General features: G+C 48.0%; 1 protein-coding gene across 1 annotated transcript in view; it reads right to left on the bottom strand.

Moving 5' to 3' along the window:
- LOC108573912 (complexin) overlaps positions 1–18,590 on the bottom strand; it is a 127,769-nt gene extending 109,179 nt beyond the window's left edge. Inside the window, exon 1 of the mRNA XM_017936407.1 lies at positions 18,509–18,590. Coding sequence (XP_017791896.1) covers positions 18,509–18,563 — 55 coding nt within the window. The 5' untranslated portion in view covers positions 18,564–18,590. The remainder of the gene's footprint in view (positions 1–18,508) is intronic.
- Positions 18,591–19,394: the final 804 nt, after the last annotated feature.

Genomic DNA, 19,394 nt, shown 5'->3' with positions numbered 1-19,394 from the left:
AGCGGGCATATTTGCCGCATAAATCTGCCGTGACTGTTTTCCACGCGCGATTTGCACATCGGCCAGAGAGAGAGGGGGGATTAAACGAATTCGACCATAGGGGAATCCGCGACGCGCGGCCGCGTGTACCCACGGCATTAGCCGGCGTATCAGACCGATACATTTTCCAAAAAATTCCTCACGTGGATTTTTAACGCACGCGGTGGCCTCGCGCACGCGTCTACCGTGCACCGATACTATGTCACCGGCGGCGGCCCGATATCGGACATTTAATAACGCTGGCATTCGAAAAATGCTCGCGCGGAACGCTGCGCCAGGAGTTTCATGAAAATCGCTTTTCCAAGGGAAGTTTGCCGAACGATATAGCGCACGGAAAGAGAGGGAGAGGAGGACACTGTGTGCTCCCGATTTTTCCGATAACGCCAACCAGCCGCGAATTGAATCGGCCCGACGAAGGCTGCTTCACCGACAGACGTTCCTTCGCCGCGGTCGTTTATCGAAAAACATTAACTGATACCGCTAACGAGCGAAATAATTATCTGGGATCGAAGCCACCACCGGCGACTGGCTGCTTGTAAGGTCGCTAGAGAGAAGAGTAGCTCGTTTTCCGACCACTGGAATCACGAGGGTACGGTGACTTTTCGAGACGGGATGGCTGTGACGAGTCGGTAGAGTGTGTCGCGTGAAGAACCACAAGTGGAGCTAGCTAGTTGTAATTAGTACTTTCGCTGCTACGTTAGACACAAAAGTCAGCTGTAATTGTAGAATTGTAATAAGCAATTTTTTTACGGCTCTAATTTTACCGTATCACTCTAATCGAACTACATCTCACTTTGTTAATAATAATGGTATCTAGCTGACGTACGACTAGTCGCAAGGGTGCTATCGCTCCTTTTCCTGAAAGGCGAAGCTCGATTTTCACGTACGAACCAATTCCCGGCAAAATAATACACTCTCGCCGTGGAGAAACTTCAAGTGGCCGCAGATTAAATTATAGGAGATTAAAAAAAAAAGGGGGTGGGAGGAAAAGTTGCGGGGGATCGAATGCCCGGGACGCGATTCATAATACAGGGTAATAGGAGCGGCGCGTTAGCCATTGTTCCCCGGGTTGGAAAGTTTCAGGAGCACGGTGAAACATTCAGGAAACGACTGACAAGTATCTCGGCGGGCGGCGAGAGTCGATCCGATGCATTAATAATGCAACAATGGCCGAAAGGTCGCCTGGTGAAAAATTTCGCCCCGGCTACTTTGCGAAACTCGTTCGTCGGAATAAAATAATCAGGCTCGTTTCTCGCGACGCCTTCTCTCTCTCCCCCGGCCCTTCCATCGCGAAACTTTTCTCACCGAGAGGTTTATGGCGTTTCCGCGCCGACCTGGCCCGCCTGCCAACCGGAATGCGCTTTTCGCGCGTATTAAAAAGACCAAGGGAAACTTTCGCTTCCTATGTTCGTTTATAATACAGACCTTAGGCAACTTTCCCTCCCCCCCCCCCTCTCTTTTCTCCGTGGAAAAAAGAAAGCACTCGAGAATCGAGCGACTGCGATCCCGTGAATGGCAACTTCGTTATTTTTAACTACCCTAAAAGTACGGAGGCGTGGCAGTTTTATAGGAAATCGTCCAACTGTTCGTATATGGCTGACAAAGACGGAGAGAATAACGCGTGGCGAGGTTTCAGGAACTCTAAATTACGCGCTAATCTCCGAGTCGAGACGACCAGGCTAAACCGAATGCAAATTCCCGCCGATTCCCCTTAATTTCGGATTCAACAGACTCCCGTCAAGTATATCCGCGGAACTTGGAATTAACTTCCAACCGACCCGAGCGTCCCGAGCTTCTCGAGAATTGAAAAAATTTCTTCTACTCTTTGAAACAGTACTCCGATTCGAATTACTTAATCGAAAACGACTGCTCTTAAGGGGAGGAGGAGGAGAAGCAGTAACGCGAACAATTTCTATTCATTTCCTCGTGGAATATTTGAAAGTTAACGAATTCGACTTGGTTCGACGCGTAATTAATATGGTTAGAGCGAAGGGGAATTTATCCGGAGCACGTAGAACGCCGGAAATCGCGACGATTGCGATTCAGCGGGCATTAACGACGCGTTGGATGCTCGTTAAAATCTCGTTAAGTGTCCCGCGCTATTCTGTCCCGTCTTATGCTAATGCCCGCGCATAATCCGCGGAAAGAAACAATGCCGTACTCTGCCTCTTTCCACCTCTGGCGCCGCTTGAAACTCCGCGTTTTATTTCGATGACGCCGCGAAATAGAACAGTTACCCGTTTCCGCCGGCGTGCAAATGGAACAGAGAAACGTACTCCACGGGCTAGTGATAATTCTTAAATTCTCTTCCCGTTGGATCAATTTATGGAAGGCTCTGGCCGAGCAGCTTGGTAGAATGGGCCACCCAGGACCTCGTTATTAAACTGTCAGAGTTTCGAGACAGGCTTAACTCCGTGCTAAGTCGTTTTTTCTCCGGAACAGGAAGAGGAGAGGCAGGGGAGAATTGGAAGTTGGCTCGGTCGGCAACGTGGGACGCGTGAAAATTTAGAAAAATTGGCGTCGTCTTAATTTCCCTATCACACGAAAAACTCCCCTGCTGTTCATTTTTATTTCCCTAGTGTCAGAAATCTGTGTATTACGGAGAGGAATCTCGTCGTTCGAGGTCTCTTTGTTCCTGACCAGGCGAGGTTACTACACGCTTGCACGCTCGGAGACTCCATTAAAATAGGCGAATCCTCTTTTGCTTTTTCTACGTGGTCGTGGGAATTTCATGCGTTTTAATTTTCTGGCCACGGCGACGGAAAGGATCCGCGGAATTAGTCGCCGGTAGTTCTAATTAGAGGCGACGGTAATGAGTTAAAAGTGGACGCGACGCCCTCGAGAAGGAAACGGAAGCGAGCGAGCGAGGACGCGTTGGGTAAACGATAGTCTATTAGACTCGGCCGCCGGAAAGAATTACCATGTTGAGGAATGGATTTCCATTTTTCGAGTGCAACCTCTTCTTCAGACAGCCTTTTACGGTTCCTCGATCACAACCGTGCAGTCCGTCTCTCCTAGCCTCGAGAGGCGATGTTCGACGGATGTAATTTGCATCGCGTCGAGTAGCTCTGAGAATCTCTACCCAAAAGTCTTTTCCCCGTCGTCTCTTCTCTCTCTCTCTCTCTCTCTCTCTGGAATTATACTCGTTTATCTCTCCCATCTACCGCTGTATCGCTTTATTTCAAAAAACGATTCGCCTTCAAGAAAAATCATTCTCCTCCCGTTTCCCTCAAAGGCGAGCAGAGACGAAGAAGAAGAAGGAGGAAACGCCAGCCCTAACAATCGAGATGATTTTCGATCTTGCGCAGCCACGGCAACCAGTTGTCGGCGATTGTTCCCGTGCGAGACAGAAGATGCGAAGCAATTTGCGGAGACGCGGCTGTTGAATGGCCCTGAAACCGGTCCTCGAGTCACGTCCTTTTCTCTCCTCGCTCGGCAGATTCCTTAGGATCCTTCGAGGGCCTTTTAATTCCATCGAGCACGACCACCACGCCACGCGGAAATTCTATTCCCGAGTCCAATTCAAACTTAATAAAGCGTCATGCACACCGGCTGGCATTTTTCCGCGACGCCCACCAACACGAACAAGGAATTCAATGCGACGAATGCTCATTTAACGTCGCCGCGCCTCACCGTAAGCCGCAGCCAGCTGCTGTGTGTGCGTGTGTGTGTGTGAGGATGCCGGGTGGTCCTGGATGCGGCAGCATCCTCCTGGAATCCTTAATATAGTCCGTCGAAAGGGGCGAGTCGGACTGGGGGCTGGGCGGTAGGGTGAGAATGGCACGCGAAAGGGACGATATCTCTCGGCAGCGTAGAAATTACGCGCTCAGCCACGATATACCTCGACTTCGGGGTAAATAGGCATCGGGAATGGAACATCGTCGGATAAAAAGAGCCTTCTTTGCTCAGCAACTGCACACACGCGCATCTCGATGCAATAAGGGCTCCGAGTGAGCCGGTAGGTTTCATCGATCCCGAATGGATTCTCGGTTCGTGGAAGATTCGATCGCGTCGCCTTGTCTTCCGTAACAGGTCTGATCGAATGAAATTGTTCCTCGAGGTACTCGGAGGAATTTTTCCCGGAATCTTCGACAGTCTCTTAACTAGAATCGAACGAATTTCGTCGTTTAAATTCGAAACTTGAGGGGGGAGAACTTGCCTTACCATTCGTACACTGAAACGGAATCGGAGTTGGCGTGGTGTTCCGCTTGGAGACAATGGTCCTATTAATCATGCCATTAGATCGGGATGGAAAATCGAATTATGCATGCGCGGGCCCCCTTTCGGCCCTGTTCCCTCATCTGTGAACGCGGAAAGGAAGTTCCGGGCAGGAGCTGGCGTGGCAACACGCTCGAGCACTTTGCGCATCGATCAAGAGCAGCCGCGATTTCGTGGCAATTTCTCCGTTCCGCGCGTTCCTCGGGAACGTCTCCGAAGATTCGATCGCGATAATCGCCGGCGGACAATGCTAGCTGGCATCGACCGCGCTCGCGGCTGGCCAATTACATTAATGCACGAAATAATGACCCACTTTCCCGCGGTGAATAATTTAAGAAGAGATCGGCCGCGATTACGGGAAATTGTCCGCCTCTTTTAGCCGCGATCGAACGCTCTCCCGGAATCCTGCAATTTCCATCGGTTTTCCACGTTTTCTCCCAAGTTTGACGAAAGAGCGGGGCGAACGCTCTCTCCGCGGTTTTATCGCGACAGTCCCGCGGTGGTCTCACGTCTGCAGTTATATCTCCATGCAAATGATCCGGTCGAATTAGCAGCGACCGATTAATTAGCGTTTCCCGGCGGCGGTAACGCGCGTTGCGTCTGCAGATCCTTGTCGATCGATCGGCCAGAGGGTCCACGTGAGAGGGGCAGAGGGAAAGGGCACCGTCACACGGCGAGTGATTGCAGCTGCAGCAATTAGCATAATCGTGACGGAGAACCGCTAGCAGTGAAAGCCAGACGAACAGAGAGAGGATGATCGACGTTTTCGTTTGCGTGAAGCCGCATCCTCGTTACCCGACCAGAGATCGGCGTATCCCGGTGTTGGAACAAAGAAGTCACCGTCGGCAGAAATTGCAGGGGAAGTTCTCGATCGGTTAGACGACTATCGATCCGCGGACAGAACGTTTCGAGAAGCGGGTAATTTTCGAGAACGAGAGAAATACGATTATAACCGGGACAGCAGAGAGAAGGAATTCGAACGGATAATTAAATCGAGTAAAATACGCGCGAGCGTGCCCCAAGTTTTATCAATTCTGGACGGTGACTGCACGCGTGCGGGACGCTCGTGGAAAATCGAATATTCGGGGTCACGTTTATCACTGGCAAGTGGCGCTTAATCATTTTTTAATTATGTTAATGCGTCTCTCGATCAACGATTGATATCTGGCTACCGCGGCTTTTATCGATTCGAACCTCCCCGTTGAATTTCATTGGAAATAATCGTAATTGCCGTTAGTATAATTATGACTGCGGGACTGCCGTGCCACGGCAACAATCGCGCGTTTCGACCTAATAAACGACGCTTCGATGGATCACGCCCTCGTCGAATCACACTTTCACGTCCCGATCACGTTCCAACTGTTCTCGCCGCTTTCACGCTCCTGCCCGCGATTCCTTTGTTAATTAAATTGCTCGCATTCTGTTCCAAACTTTCCTCTATCCGCTATTTAATTAGCGTATACAAGAATTGCCGGCTAATTCGAGCTTCTGTATCGGTATTCAAATTAATTTCGCGAATCTACAGTTCCCGATCGTTTCTTCACGCTGCAAGATATTCAAGTAAATAACAAATCTCCAGAAGTTTCGATCGTTACTCCAGCCTTGGATCTTCTGCTGCAGTATAAAGTATCCGATGTCGTAATTACTCGATTTTAATAATAATTCCATACTTTCGCTCGAGTATCCGCATATTTCCGCGTATACGTTCTCGTTTGCCCATTGGCAGAGTGGGCAACTTGCCGAAACCATGTTTACACCGTGGGTCAGAGTTCCCGAACGTTATACCGTTGCCATATCGATTACACACCGCGCACGCCGTCGAATAATTGCAGTTACAATTAGCATAATCACCAGACGGACGTCGATGATCACGGGTAGCTAGTGTACGCAGCGTTAACGATCACGAATCGATGCGTGCCAGGTTAAACCGTCGATCGGTTGATCCCCTCTCGCGAATTGAAAAGCGCCGCGTCGATTCAAGAGGGAAGGGAAAAATAATTAACCAGCGGTGGATCAAACGTCCAGGTGAATCCGCGCAGATCGTTAATGGGATTAGCGCCGCGATTCAGCCTGATTTGTCGACTTCCGCTCGATCAAGATCGCGCTCCGATCAAATCCGTGGAAATTTATAACGATCCGATTTTGGTTAACGTCGCGATTTTACAAGAGCGATCCTCCCAAACTTCCGGCGAAAACTGAAAAAAGGAAACCGGAATTATGAGCGTATCTGAAGTTCGTTGAATGGGGAAAGGCGGGTATCGAAAAAAGGGACGGAGAGCTCCGGGAAATTACATCTGTACGCGGTGGAAAACCGAAGCGGAACGTTGTCGAACGTGGAAAAAAGGTGGATAAACGTGGACGCGTTTCACGCTACGAGCTGGAATTCCTGTTCAACAATGCTCGTGGCGTTCTTTCACCGGCCGCGCGGAATTAATTCCTGCAAACGATTCGCGCGACGCGTTCACCGGGCCAGGATTCCTCGATAAAGGACCGCGCGTTCCGTCGCGACAACCTCCATTCGTCCACCTCATTCTGGACGTTCCGCCAGGATTTTATACCGGCCTTGAACCACCTCCGCCCTAATTCTTCCACCAATTTCCAATCCTTTGCTATTCGTTTCCCTCAGTTTTTATCGAGCCAGACTATCTGCAGAACGCGCTGAAGAGCGTTTCAAAGAAAGCGAAGGAACCAGGTATTTCTACGCCTTTGTGTTTATTTAGCGATACAAACTACGCCTGACCCTCCCTGGAAGGCGGCCACCCAGAGTCCCACTGGGGGCGACTGCCATAGCTGGTCCCAAGCCCAGTTGAGAGAAGTAGAGGGGTCTAGGCTAACTTAACGCCGGGTGCGGGACGCCTATGTCGCAAGACGGATTCCCTGCGCCCGGGCTGAGGCACTCCAACTCGGCGGTGGTTTCGGACGCCTAAACTGTTAATCCTTCCACTTGTTCTAGCAATTAGAATTCTTTCTATTTAGCTTAGAATTTCTTAGGGCGGATAGAAGGAAACCGTTCAAATTTCATTGGAAGAAAGTCGTTTTGCTGTAACGGATTAAAGTAAGCGCGGAATTTTTAGGATGATACTTAGATCCTAAGATAGATAGAAGTACGGATTGCCGTTCAGACGGCGAGCTGTTCGGTTATAGAATATAAACAGAAGATAACAAATGCGCTCACACGGCATTCAGACGAAGAAATATCAATCCGGGTTGATAGAAGAAGTGTTCATAAATTGCAAAAAAAAGAGGGAGACGTGCATAACATTTATGTTTTAAACATGATACTGCCGGTCCCACGGACCGACGCCGCCTAAACGGAAAGTTCACCGTCAGTCCCCACGAACTGACGCCGCGCTTAACGTGTTAATACTAAATTATGTCAAAATTACATTTTCCTCGAATATACGAGTTCATGGTTAGGCTCAAAAGTATATAAGTTTATTGCTTGCATTCGTAGTGTTTTCTATCGTCCTGAAAGGGTTAATGGAGGTTTTCAGGGACACGTTTCCGTGGGCAATCACGGTGACAAAAAACGAACGCGCGGCGACTCGCGTGTAAAACAAGAAACTAAAGTGGGAGACTTAGAAACCAACGCGTTTCGAAGCAACCGGTAACCTCGATGAAAATATTCTCGAGACGAGTCCACAAATTCCTCGGTTTCGTGTCTCGGAGGAAACATTTATTTTCCTCGCGGCAGGAGTACCAGGGTGGAAAATCGATCGGTTAATAGTATCGGCGAATGGAATTGGTTCGCGGAACGTTGCGGCGTTCCGACGCTGGGAAACGGCCACGTGGATTGTCCGTGTCCGCGAAATGTCCGATCCTCGACGGTTAAACGCGGTTGCTAACTGTTCCCCAACTATCGACAGAACTTTCTACCCACGAGCCGGGGATTTAATTAAATATCGCGAAACACGCCGCCCCTATAATGCGCCCTACTGGCCGATGCGTTTTACCGGAAACGTCGCGGCCTGATCGATCGTTTGCTCGATCCCTGGTAAAATCTGCTTGCCAACTGTTTTCACCCGTCTCGATTTATTACACCGCCTTTATCGAGTTTCGAAATTTCGGAAATCTCGTGGAATTTCACTCGAGGTAGGATTCAGGCGACAAATTTCGAATTACTTGTCAAATTGGTGGGTAAAAGATGGATTAGCGGTCAGTTTATACGTTCTTGATGACCACGGTGTGTAAAACTGAGATCGTGCAATTTAATACCGCCCACTGTATACAATTTGCAAATGTCTTCGCTCAATTTAAGCCAGTGAAGTCAGTAAAAATTTGGAATCACTTAAAAGTAGTCTTAATTGACACCGAGCAGCTTTGTCGTCGGTGTAACTGGCAATGAGTGAAACAATTGGAAGGCTGGTCACGTTCGACTCGAGCTGGAACCTTCTTCTTTCCCTCCTTGCAATTTTAAATTTGCGTCACTCGCTCGTTGTTAAATAAATATATAAGAAATTAGAAGTAGAACAGGGAAATATGTGGAGAACAACGTATCAGAGACAATTGTCGACCACGGTGTGTGATTCAGATTGTGCAACCTAATACAGTCCACTAAATAGAATTTGCAAAACGTCTTCGCTCAATTAACCCTTTCGCTGTCGCTTTAAAATATCCCACACAAGGAGTACGTATTAATCAATAACTAAATAATTATATTAAAAATCCATATGTGATCATTTGTTTTTGCAAGTTTTATGGTATTTTGAAGTGTTTTCGAACATAAAAAGAATACTTATTTTTATTGCTGAACAGCAGTTTTATAAGGCCCCGTCGTTTTATCTTTGCCAAAATTAATCGTCGACACAATTTACACCGATACTTTGTCGATCAAATACTATTTCACTTCGATCTCGCAGATTTCTAACTCTTTTCCAAAAATTCTTGCATAGCCTGCAACGCGAGTCCTCGATTTGTCTATCTTCCAATCGGCAAAATTACCGCCTCTCACGAGAAGAAACTTCACCGGCGCGGCGCGAATCTGGGAAGCAAAGTGTCGCGCGGAGGAATGTCCGTGACCGATCGTTTCGAAAGCGTCACGCGGATTTTATAAACGAGCGCCGTTTCGTTTTATTCGCCCCTTCCGTCTTCGCGACAGCAATATCCGCAGCGGCCGTGTCGCGCCTCGCCGAAATTAAAGTCGCAAGATAAACGATCCGCATTTACGAAACGGCCGAAAAATTCTCCCGCCCAACGTGAAAAGCACATCCCCTTCCGGGTGGTCGCTTTAAAACGCGATTCTTGTTAGTTCCGACGTTCCGATGAAATTTCCCCCAAGAAATTCCCACCTAGAACGTCGCACAACTGCCGGATGGTCCACGGTGTTTAATCCAATTTTCAATTTGATCAAATTCGACGACGTCGAACGTTACTCTATTTGCTTCGGACGTGACGAGCAATCCTGATTAACCCTTTCGTTCCTGTACAACTGATCCTACACGGCGCGATTCTTTCGAAAACAGCCAACGGGTGGAATTTTACGGGAAGAAAGAGAGCCTAGACGTGAAATTATCGGCGAACCACGGCTGATAATGATTATTTTCGATGTACATTAACGAGGATAGCGTTGATTATCGACGTTCGATTAATTAGCGATAAATTATCAAATACAGAGCTCTCGCGCGCCGGTACATACATTGTTAATTAATAATTACCGCGGGCGTCGATTTCAGATTACGGTAATCTAGCGTCAATTTTAGCGCGTGGATCAGCCTCGTCGTCGATTGTAACTCATCGATTCCGAACTGTGTCAACTGGAATCAACCGGAATCAACCGGAATCAACTGAATTTTCTCTACTATCGTCTGATTGATCGTGTCCAATCGCCGACCCTTAATTCCTATATACCCCGCCCAAGTATGAACCGCGAGCGATAACGATACCGTTATTTTCACCGTCCCTCGGCTAAAGTAATTGCAACGTGAACAACGGCGGCACAATGTTTAGCGTGTCTGCGACTGCGTCGGCTGGAAAAGGCAAGAATTTCAGGAACTCGGGTCAACGCGTGTCGCAGGAATTACAAGGGAGGGAATTTTTCTTTTCGCTGAAAGCCGCGCTTTCATTCGACGACATAATTGCAAACTAGCCTGAATTTCAGGCCGGACAGAGGAAACTGCGTCGATATTTTCTGGATTTTCTCGAAGTTCCGCCGTCGTACAGCCAGTTTCTTTTTCTCATTCCTCGCGTATCTCGAAGAAGGAAGATATTTTCCACGTTTAATTCAGGTTCTCCCCAGCTCCTCTCGGCCATTCAAACGAGTGGCGCATGACATCAGAATTACAACTTCTCTCGGGGACTGGTAACAAAAGGGATAAGAAGATTGGATAAACGAGTGGACGAATTAAGAAGTTTCGAGCGATAACAAGCGTCGTTCTAATTGCCAGGCAAACGGTTTGGCCGGCTCTTAATTGAACGAAAACCCGTCTAATTACCCGCGAGAAACGAGAAAGAGAGGAAAGGAGGGGGGAAGAGGAGGAGGAAGGAGGAAGGAGGAAGAAGAAGCCGCGCGAGAGATAGGTAGCCAGTCGTGGAAGCATCCTTGGGAATTCTTGACGACGAGAAACCACGCAAATGGAGTATCCGCGTGATTAATTCAGAACTCGGTGCAATGGTGCGCGCCGGCATAAAGCGGCCCGGGCACAAAAGCGCAGCTTTTGTTCTTATTTAACGCGGCACAATCCCGGGATAAGGGTCACCGGTGCACAATGCGCGGCCTCCAGAATTATTTCGTCTCCGCCGCCAACTTGGCGCGACGTTCTTGCGCGGGAAAAATAACTCCTGTCCCCGAGAATGATCGCGACACGCGACTTCCCCGAGGCATTTTTCACAAACTCGCCCCGACGTTTTCATCGGCGAAACTATCTTCCCCCTCGTCGTTCAATTTCTCGTTAACCGGCGGACTGAGAAAATTCCGAATAGTTTCACCGACGGCGTGGAATAAGACAGCGCGAGTGAATCGAGCAAGTTATGCAATTTCGTCTCACCTCCGATAAGAACATCTCTCGAAAACTAACGAGCCAATTTGATCTGAAATTTCTACGTGATTGTTTATCTACCACCGTATCTTCGTTCTCCTTTTTTATCCGGCGCTTCGAGTTATCACCTGCGTAAAAAGTGGTTCTTCTTCGTTAAAACGTTGCCATTTTGCCATCTCAATTTGCTAGAAACCCTTTTCAACCACCACCGGAGAAATTCTTCCAGCGAAGGTGCGCGAAATTTTATTCGACGCTTCGCCACGAAGAAAACTACCGAAAAATTGTGAAATTAAGGACACAGTCACGGGGAGAAATCAATACCGGACGACAGAGAAATTATTTTGTAAAATATTACGGGACAGCTGGGAGTCTCGTTGCGGTCGATTTGCGTAATACACGTTACCAAAGCCTCCGCGCTTCGTTTGTTTTATATTTGCCACTGAGTGACGTTTAATTATTCGAACCGGTTTTGCGCGGCCCGCCGCCAGGTTAATTTAATAACTGGCCGTGGATCGGTAGCCGGGTGTCCCGGTTTGTCACGCGCGACAGTCGAAAACCGGACGCGAAACTAATTTTCAAAGTGGCCCCGATGGGCGGCGTGAAATCGTTTTTATTAGAGTGATTAAACAGGGTGGACTATAAAAGTAGCCCTGCCTATGTACGCCATCCTTTCCACGGAAACTAACCGAGCACGATAGTACCTACCTACTATTCGAACCGTGCAATTCCGCAAGAAAATGCTCGTCAACTAAAACCTTCCCTCTTTCCACACGTCCCTTGGCTTTCTTCACCTTAATGAAAATTTCTCGCCGGAGGTATTTTACTCGTTCGACAAATGGAATTGGGAAATTCTGGTTTGAATTGGAACGCGAGGACCCAAGGTCGTATACACGCGCGAGGATGGGATATCGACGTGGGAGGGGGGCGGCTTAACGGCGATCCGTCCTGTTCATCGATATCGCCGCGCGACAAACAATCGTCCCAATTAATTATGCGGCTCGTGATTTATTTGAGGGCCGGTCTAGGCATTTCAACGAGCCATCATGGCGCACAGCTGTCTCCGCTGCCGTTCACACGAATGCACTTTCGCCAATACAACGTACGGTGTGTACCGTCCACTCGCGCGTTCCATCCAAAAGTCCGGGCTTAAACGCGAGTGACGAGTATCGAATGTACCGCGAATGTCCGCTGCTTTCAAGACCATACCACCGTTCGGTATACGTATTAATATCAACGTCGAACTCTACCCCCAACTTTGTTCATTTCATCCAGATAGATTCGACGGTGAACGAAATCTTTCGTTTCGAATTGCCGGCTTCTCTTTTTTTCCTCCGACCGATGAAATATTTTTCTCCATTCGTGGTCGTGTAATTAAAATTCAAGCCACAGCGGACCCTCTATTCGTTCCTCGATTCGAGGCGAATCGATCGTTGAAGAGCAGCCGGAAGCAGCTTTGGAAAATAATTCAGACGCGAACGGAATAAGTCGCGGAAAAGCTCGCCCCGCCGAGTGGCGGCGGGTCTTCTGTTTCTGGCCTGGTCTTTGTTCGTTTCCCGGGGAAAAAGGAGGACTCTAGACGCATCGTAAATAGAGTTCACGTGGGAGTTCATTTAAATTGCACGACGATCATTCTGCCGGGTTCGCCGCGGAACCGCGCGGCACACATCGGTCGACCAGCAACGCAGCTACGCTCTGGCCAATTCCGACCGCAGCCTGGATCCGCCATAGTTCAGGGCCTCTGCCCTCGGTCCAGATGCGATCCCGGATACACCGAGGTAATTGATGCAACCATGCTGAATCTACCAGGATAGAATACGCGACAATCGGTTAGTTTATCGCTCCATTAATTAGCTGTCTTTTTGAGCACTTTTCGGTATTGCTTGGAAATTATCGGGGACGTCTTAGCAAGTGGAAGAGGCGGCAAAATTTCATTTTAACTTCAAACTATTGAAAATGGATTATGGAAATAAAATATTCCGTTTATTCTTCGACTCGGAGGACGCGGCTTTACTCTTTCAAATGCTCTGTCGAACTGTCTCTGGACACCCAAAAAGGGAAAGCTGGGGTCCGCTTACACCTAAAGTCCGTTCGAAATAAGAATAACCTCGCTCTCGGACCGATTTTCGTCCGTTCTGCGCATAGGCGGTTAAGTGGGGGGTTCGGACGTTCTAGCCCCGCCTTAGGCACGTCCCATGCGCGAAACGAGGTTATTCTTATTTTGAATCGTATCGCAGTGTGCAGACTCGAAGACGAACGCGGAGACAAGTAGATTCGACGTAATGTTTGCAGGCAGGAGAAGCCTCGGATATTTTCCATCGGTTGAAATAGTACTGCGGTTTCCATGGATCAGGATAATATTTTCGACGATAATTTGTACGAGCGTAGGGTATTAGTCTTCCCTTTGACGGAAAGTTTGGGGAAGTTCCAATTTTTCGGATTTCCGGCACGGATAGAGAGGCGCATCGAAAGAAGTTTGCTATGTTTGGAGCTGAGGAAACTTCACCGGCTATGCTCGGCTTAATCCCTCCGCAAATCCTTTGAGCCCCATTAGCGACTTCGTGGCCAGAACCAAACTTCTGCCTAACACACGCGCGCACGCCCGACCTATGTACGAGCGCAAATATTATTTAATCCTCTGCGCGCTCGTCCCGCGCTCTTGAGCCACCGCTTTTGGTAAACTCGATAGTTGGCAAACCTTTGGCTTTTCTCTTTCGAAGCATACACGCGCGTTCGTCTTACTTCTCTCTTCTCCTCCGTCCTCTTGGACGGCAAGTCTTTCACTCTGCGTACAACGGTGTAAATGAAATAATCCGGGAGAACGTAGACGGGTGTGTATGTGTCTGTAGCGATGCGTACGCAACAGTAACGCCACGTATAAACCATCAATAATGACGACCAGCGTGCACACACTCGTTTTGCGAATCGAAACAATGCTCCGACATTTGCATACCATTTGTGTGATTTATAATACCAGAGATAATTATCTTCGTATCCAACCGCTATAAATATCGTTGCTCGCATGCACATTACACCGCCCTCTGCACGCGCCTCTTACACCATAACCGCGCGCTGTTATTTATTTACAATTCGTCCCATTAATTTTCCATTCTCCCCGGGTTTATCGTCAGTCTTGCCCATTTCCCTTCCCCTCTCTATTTCCTCTATGGTTGACATTTCGAAGAGCCGTCGAAACACGCGTTCGATTGTCGTTCCACGGTTTAACGCGATCTCGACCAAACAATTCACCGTTTATTTTTGCCAACGATCGAGATGCAGCAGCTCGTCAACTCCTAAAGCGACATAAATCGTGGTTAATGGTGCTTGTCGTTTCGAATATCGACGGTTTTAAGTGGGAATCGTACCATTCAGCGGTGAATAAATCCGCCGCGAATAGGATTGAGCTCCTTCGAGCCGCGAATCCGGTTGAATCTGGCGAGACAATGAGAGAGAACCGTGAAATAGGGAGATTTTCCCTGGGAAACGTCAGATTTTCCGGTGACAAATACTCTATCTCTCGAGAAACTAATACAATCCCTGCGATGTTGCCCCTTTTATCGTCCGAGTAGAGAGAATGCATCTTTGGAAATGCGTTCGGTCAGGATTAGAAGGGAGAGGAAACGCTACAAAGAGAGAGAGAGAGAGAGAGCGATGTGTATAGGATAAACCAAAGGCGAGGACCAAAGCCATTCGGTTGACTTCCAACGAGCAACCACCACACACGGCGGCGTAGGTCGTGGTCAATCGATCCACGGGATTTCAATTAACCAGCTGACCGAGGAAAAACCTGCTGCACAATTCGGATGCACCAGGACACGGTGGCCAGTTTTCGTTCTCTCTGCACCACTCTCCACTTTCTCCCACTTCATGCCCGCTTCTCTTGTATGTTTTTTCCCCGTCCCCTTTTTTCTTCCATTTCCTGCTAACTTTTTCTCCCTCTTATCTTTATCTTCTTTTCCTTCTTTTGTTGCATTTTCTCTCTCTCTATTGTAATCATTTCTTTCCTCTTCTTTCCCCTTTTCTTCCATCCCCTCCCGCTCATTTCCTCTCCTCTTTCCCCCATCCCCGTGCCCCCTTTCCTATCCAGGTCATGCAACTAATTGATATTCGATTCGTCCCACTCTTAGGGCTTGGTGAAAGTTTTCCTACCGCATTTCCTGTTCAAACCCCTCGCTCGCCCCCCGAACAAACCACCAGTTTCCGGCACTCGGAACTTCCCCCAATCTCCCCCTTCAACCTCACCCACAACGATTGCTTTACATCGTGACGGACAAACCGTGATAATTGCTTTGGAAATGATTAGGACCGTGGTCCACTTTTGAAGATAGTGTCGATGAAGCTCTGAGCGATAGTTACAAATCGTCCAAAACTCCAACTCGGAATATTTGCAGTCGTAATTTAGTGGCGAGAAATTCGAGAAATAATCGAGAAAACCTCAGACTGGAAGAACGATATTGATCTATACTGCTTGTTATCTCGGAGTAAGAGAAAAATTATTAATCGATGATGAAAAATCGGATCCGGATCGACCGAGAATCGAACCCTGGGACCTCAGGGTGAAAGGCGGTCACCTTTACCACTTGCCCGTTCTTGCTCTGCACGTTAACTATTTTCTCTGGGAATTTAAACATACTATACCCACCTTGCTGCTACAATACCTTCCTATTTCCACCCATTACCTTTTAATATTCATTTTTTAACCCGGAATTCTCTCGTTTCGTTGAAATTATCTTTTTCCAAAAATATATACCTATTCTCAGAATTTATTCTACGTTAAATTATTCCATTACATTTTCCCCGAAGTACCGGGCTCAAACTTTCACCGCTCATTCCTCCCGTAAAACGGAGCTTCTTAATTCTATTAAAACTGCGTTAAATTTTCAATTGGAACACTCGCTCTGGTTACTTTAAACCATCCGCGGGGAATGGAGAATCCGAGAAATCGCGGCAGCGGCTAAAAGACGCCGGGACAAATCACTCCGTTAGCAAAAACGTCTGAGAAATCGCTGACCATTTAAAAGTTACATCTGGCCGGTAGCCCTGGCCGCGTTGTAAAGTCAAGACGCAGAACGACTCCTCGGTCAATGTACGTACATAATGGCGGACATCAGTGGAACGAACGAGCGAAAGGACGTGAAAGAAGTCTCCTTTAAGCTGAGGCGGGGGAAAGGAGAGAGAGAGAGAGAGAGAGAGGAGAGGAGCGTTCGCGATGGGGGGAGGATGGATTGATTGTGTCCAAGTGAGTTAAGGTTCGCCCGAAGAAAGATTCGAGGTCGTGGCTTGACGAAGGTCCCCGTTTCCCATTACGGATTCCCCGCGATACGGTTAGGTTCCTCGTTGGCTCGGCTCGCGGGGGTGGAAACTTCCCCTAATGACACAAGTTTTATTGCGGGCCATCGTTCAAGTTGCCAGGAGAGCCGACAAGCCAGCCGGTGACGGCGTGGACCTTCTCTCAGCCTCACGGTTCTTCAATTCCCGCTCTAACCGGCCAACTTGTAATTCCAACTTGAATAACAATGATTAAGTGTCCCGTTCGTGTGGAATCCGGAAAAATCCGCGGAATATTGCAGAGGTAGGAACGTTCTTCTTCCACGGTTTCTCTTGCTTTTTATTAACCCTTTAACTGGGTATTGAAAAAGTGAGAAAGAAAATTGCGAATTCGATATTGACGGTGTTCTTTGCGTATTCAGCTGGATTTCGAAAGAAGCTAGTGTAAGAATATGGTCGAGTGAAGGTAGGGACTCGGGCCGGTTTATGACCCGCAGACCGAGAGGTCCCACGCGCTAAGGGCTGGGTCAGGTAAGGACCCAGCCACGTGCTCGCGCGACGCGGTCCTTGCCGGGTAGAAACCCCCAACTTGCGCCAGGGTTTCCCGAAGGCAAGAGAGTAAGGACGCGTTAGGAGCACCGCGGGCAGAAACATAAGAACTATAAGAATTGTAAGAATTGTAAGGATTGCAGGAGAGTAAATTGAGCACTGTTTAAACTGAAACCCCTTACACTAGGGAAATCAGAACTAGGTAAATGAAATTGGAGAGGACGAGTAAATGATAAACCGCGTGAACGATTAATTGCGCGCTGATTTAATTACACACCGACTCGATTTGGCAGCAATTTGATTCGCGAGCCGGTCGATAAAGATGACCGTGAATGCTGTAATTGACCGTCGATGGGAACACTATAACGTCCAATTTTATCGATACTCCCGATCAATTCAAATATCGAAGAAACTTCCGATACCGTATCTTCATTCCTGTCAATCGAAATGTGACGGTCAGTCGTGGTGGACCGAAAGGGGCTGTCCTCTACCCCTCGAACGATATCACGGGAGAGGAAAAAAGGAGAGCGGAGAAAGAGGCATCGGTGTGGTTGTCGCGGCTTTAATGGAATACATTACTGGGTGTAATCGAAAACGTCGGGAGTCGGGCCACGTTTATCGAGCTTATTAACGGCCTGGCTCTTGTTGTTTCGCAGCCAGGCTTTTTATACACGTCGCTGACACAGTTACGTGAACGGCATTAAAGGGACACCGCCGGAGAGATTCTATTTCGAGTATTATCCGTCGCTTGACCGCTCGTCGAGCAAAGATTCTCTTAACTCGGATCGATGGGTTAAAAATACGGTATCTAGCTGGGAGAGAAAGTAAATACGCTTAACCCTCGATTTACACGGTTAATTGCTACCGTATACATCAATTCGTGGCGTTTAAACGGGAACCATTTATCCAAGTACTTTCGAGTATAAATCGCGCGTGATGGGGTATTTTATCGACTTGTGAAAAAGAAGACGTTAAAATGAAGAATAAAGGATAAAAAAAAAAAAACGGTGGAAATTGAAGTATCGACGGTTGGCTAGAATTTTTTCCACGGTCTCGCCGATCCATAGACAGCGATCCTGCGTGCTCCGTCATTTGCCCTAATGCTTTCTTCCTTCCTGGCTCGCGCAACCGATCAATCTTAATTCGCGAGCTAAATTACCGAGCGAAAGACTGATGTATCCTCGCCGAAGAAATATATTAAGACAGGGTGAAACGGTGCTTTCGCGACGATGAAACTGCGCTTTCCGATTCCCCGTTAATTCCCTATTAATTCGCCACAGTTTCATCGTTTCGGAGAGCCTCATATCTTTCCGAACGCGTAAATTGCCTGTCAACTGCATTCGACGGTGTTACGCAAAACTTACTCGCCTTTATCCGCTGTCTGTTTTTCTCCTATCGGAACAGTGCAACAATACCAAAGAGTAGAAGAGTGTAAACGCTAGAAAAATGTGAAAAAGACTCACCTTTAACCGCGTTCAGCTTGTTGCCGACCATCTGCTTCGCCACGAATGCCGCCATTTTGGTTCTCGCTGCTTATCACACGGGAAAACTGCAACCGAAGAAAGGGAGAACGTTTCTCAATGCTATCGTGGGTAAAACATGTCGCGTATCGTTTAAGAGTACAACTGAAAGGAAAGTGGAGGTAAAAGGGAGAGAAATTTGTTGGTGGAATATTTGGTGTCTTTTAAAATACCCGGCACTGCCGGTGATGACCTTAATATATGTCCAGAAATCTCTTTATCCCGAGAAATAACCATTTCGGGTAATAACATTGTACGGTTTTCAGCTCGTAAATTCGTTTTTATGACGTCATGAAAAGTAATACCGCGCGTTCGATCCGATTCGAGGCTATCACGGAATGGCGGAGGAACGATTTTCCCGGGCGAAAATAGTGGCCGTGGCGAGGCGCATCCGCGAAAATTTGCCACGGTTTATCAGAGCAAACCGTCCGATATCCGAGGAATCGTCTTGGCGATAAAACGATTCCGCCCGGCGATGCCCGTATATAAAACGTGGAAAATATTCCCAACTTGGAAGTTCACAGGTATTTAGGAGGGAGAGGGAAAGTCCTTCGAATCGACAACCGTGGAAATAAATGTCCCGTAACCGAACAAGTACGTATCTTTTTCACGGTGGTCAGAACTCGCGGAAATTCTTTCCTTTTTCTCCGCCGTTAGCTTCTCCCACCGAAGCAACAGTCGTTTCGACTAATAAGTACGATAATTCAAACGTCCCGAAGCCAGACACGATCGTTGGACTAATCGTCGTCGTGGGGCAACCTTTGCGTGAAATATTACCCCGCGCCCGGCCGCTTTCCCTCCCTTCGGAGAGCCTTTTCATTTTCCCTTC

This window comes from Habropoda laboriosa, unplaced genomic scaffold, assembly GCF_001263275.1.
Source record: "Habropoda laboriosa isolate 0110345459 unplaced genomic scaffold, ASM126327v1 scaffold111, whole genome shotgun sequence".
In the NCBI taxonomy this organism is placed as follows: domain Eukaryota; kingdom Metazoa; phylum Arthropoda; class Insecta; order Hymenoptera; family Apidae; genus Habropoda; species Habropoda laboriosa.
The sequence above is the reverse complement of the archived record's forward strand: the minus strand, read 5'-3'. Positions and strand labels throughout refer to the sequence as shown.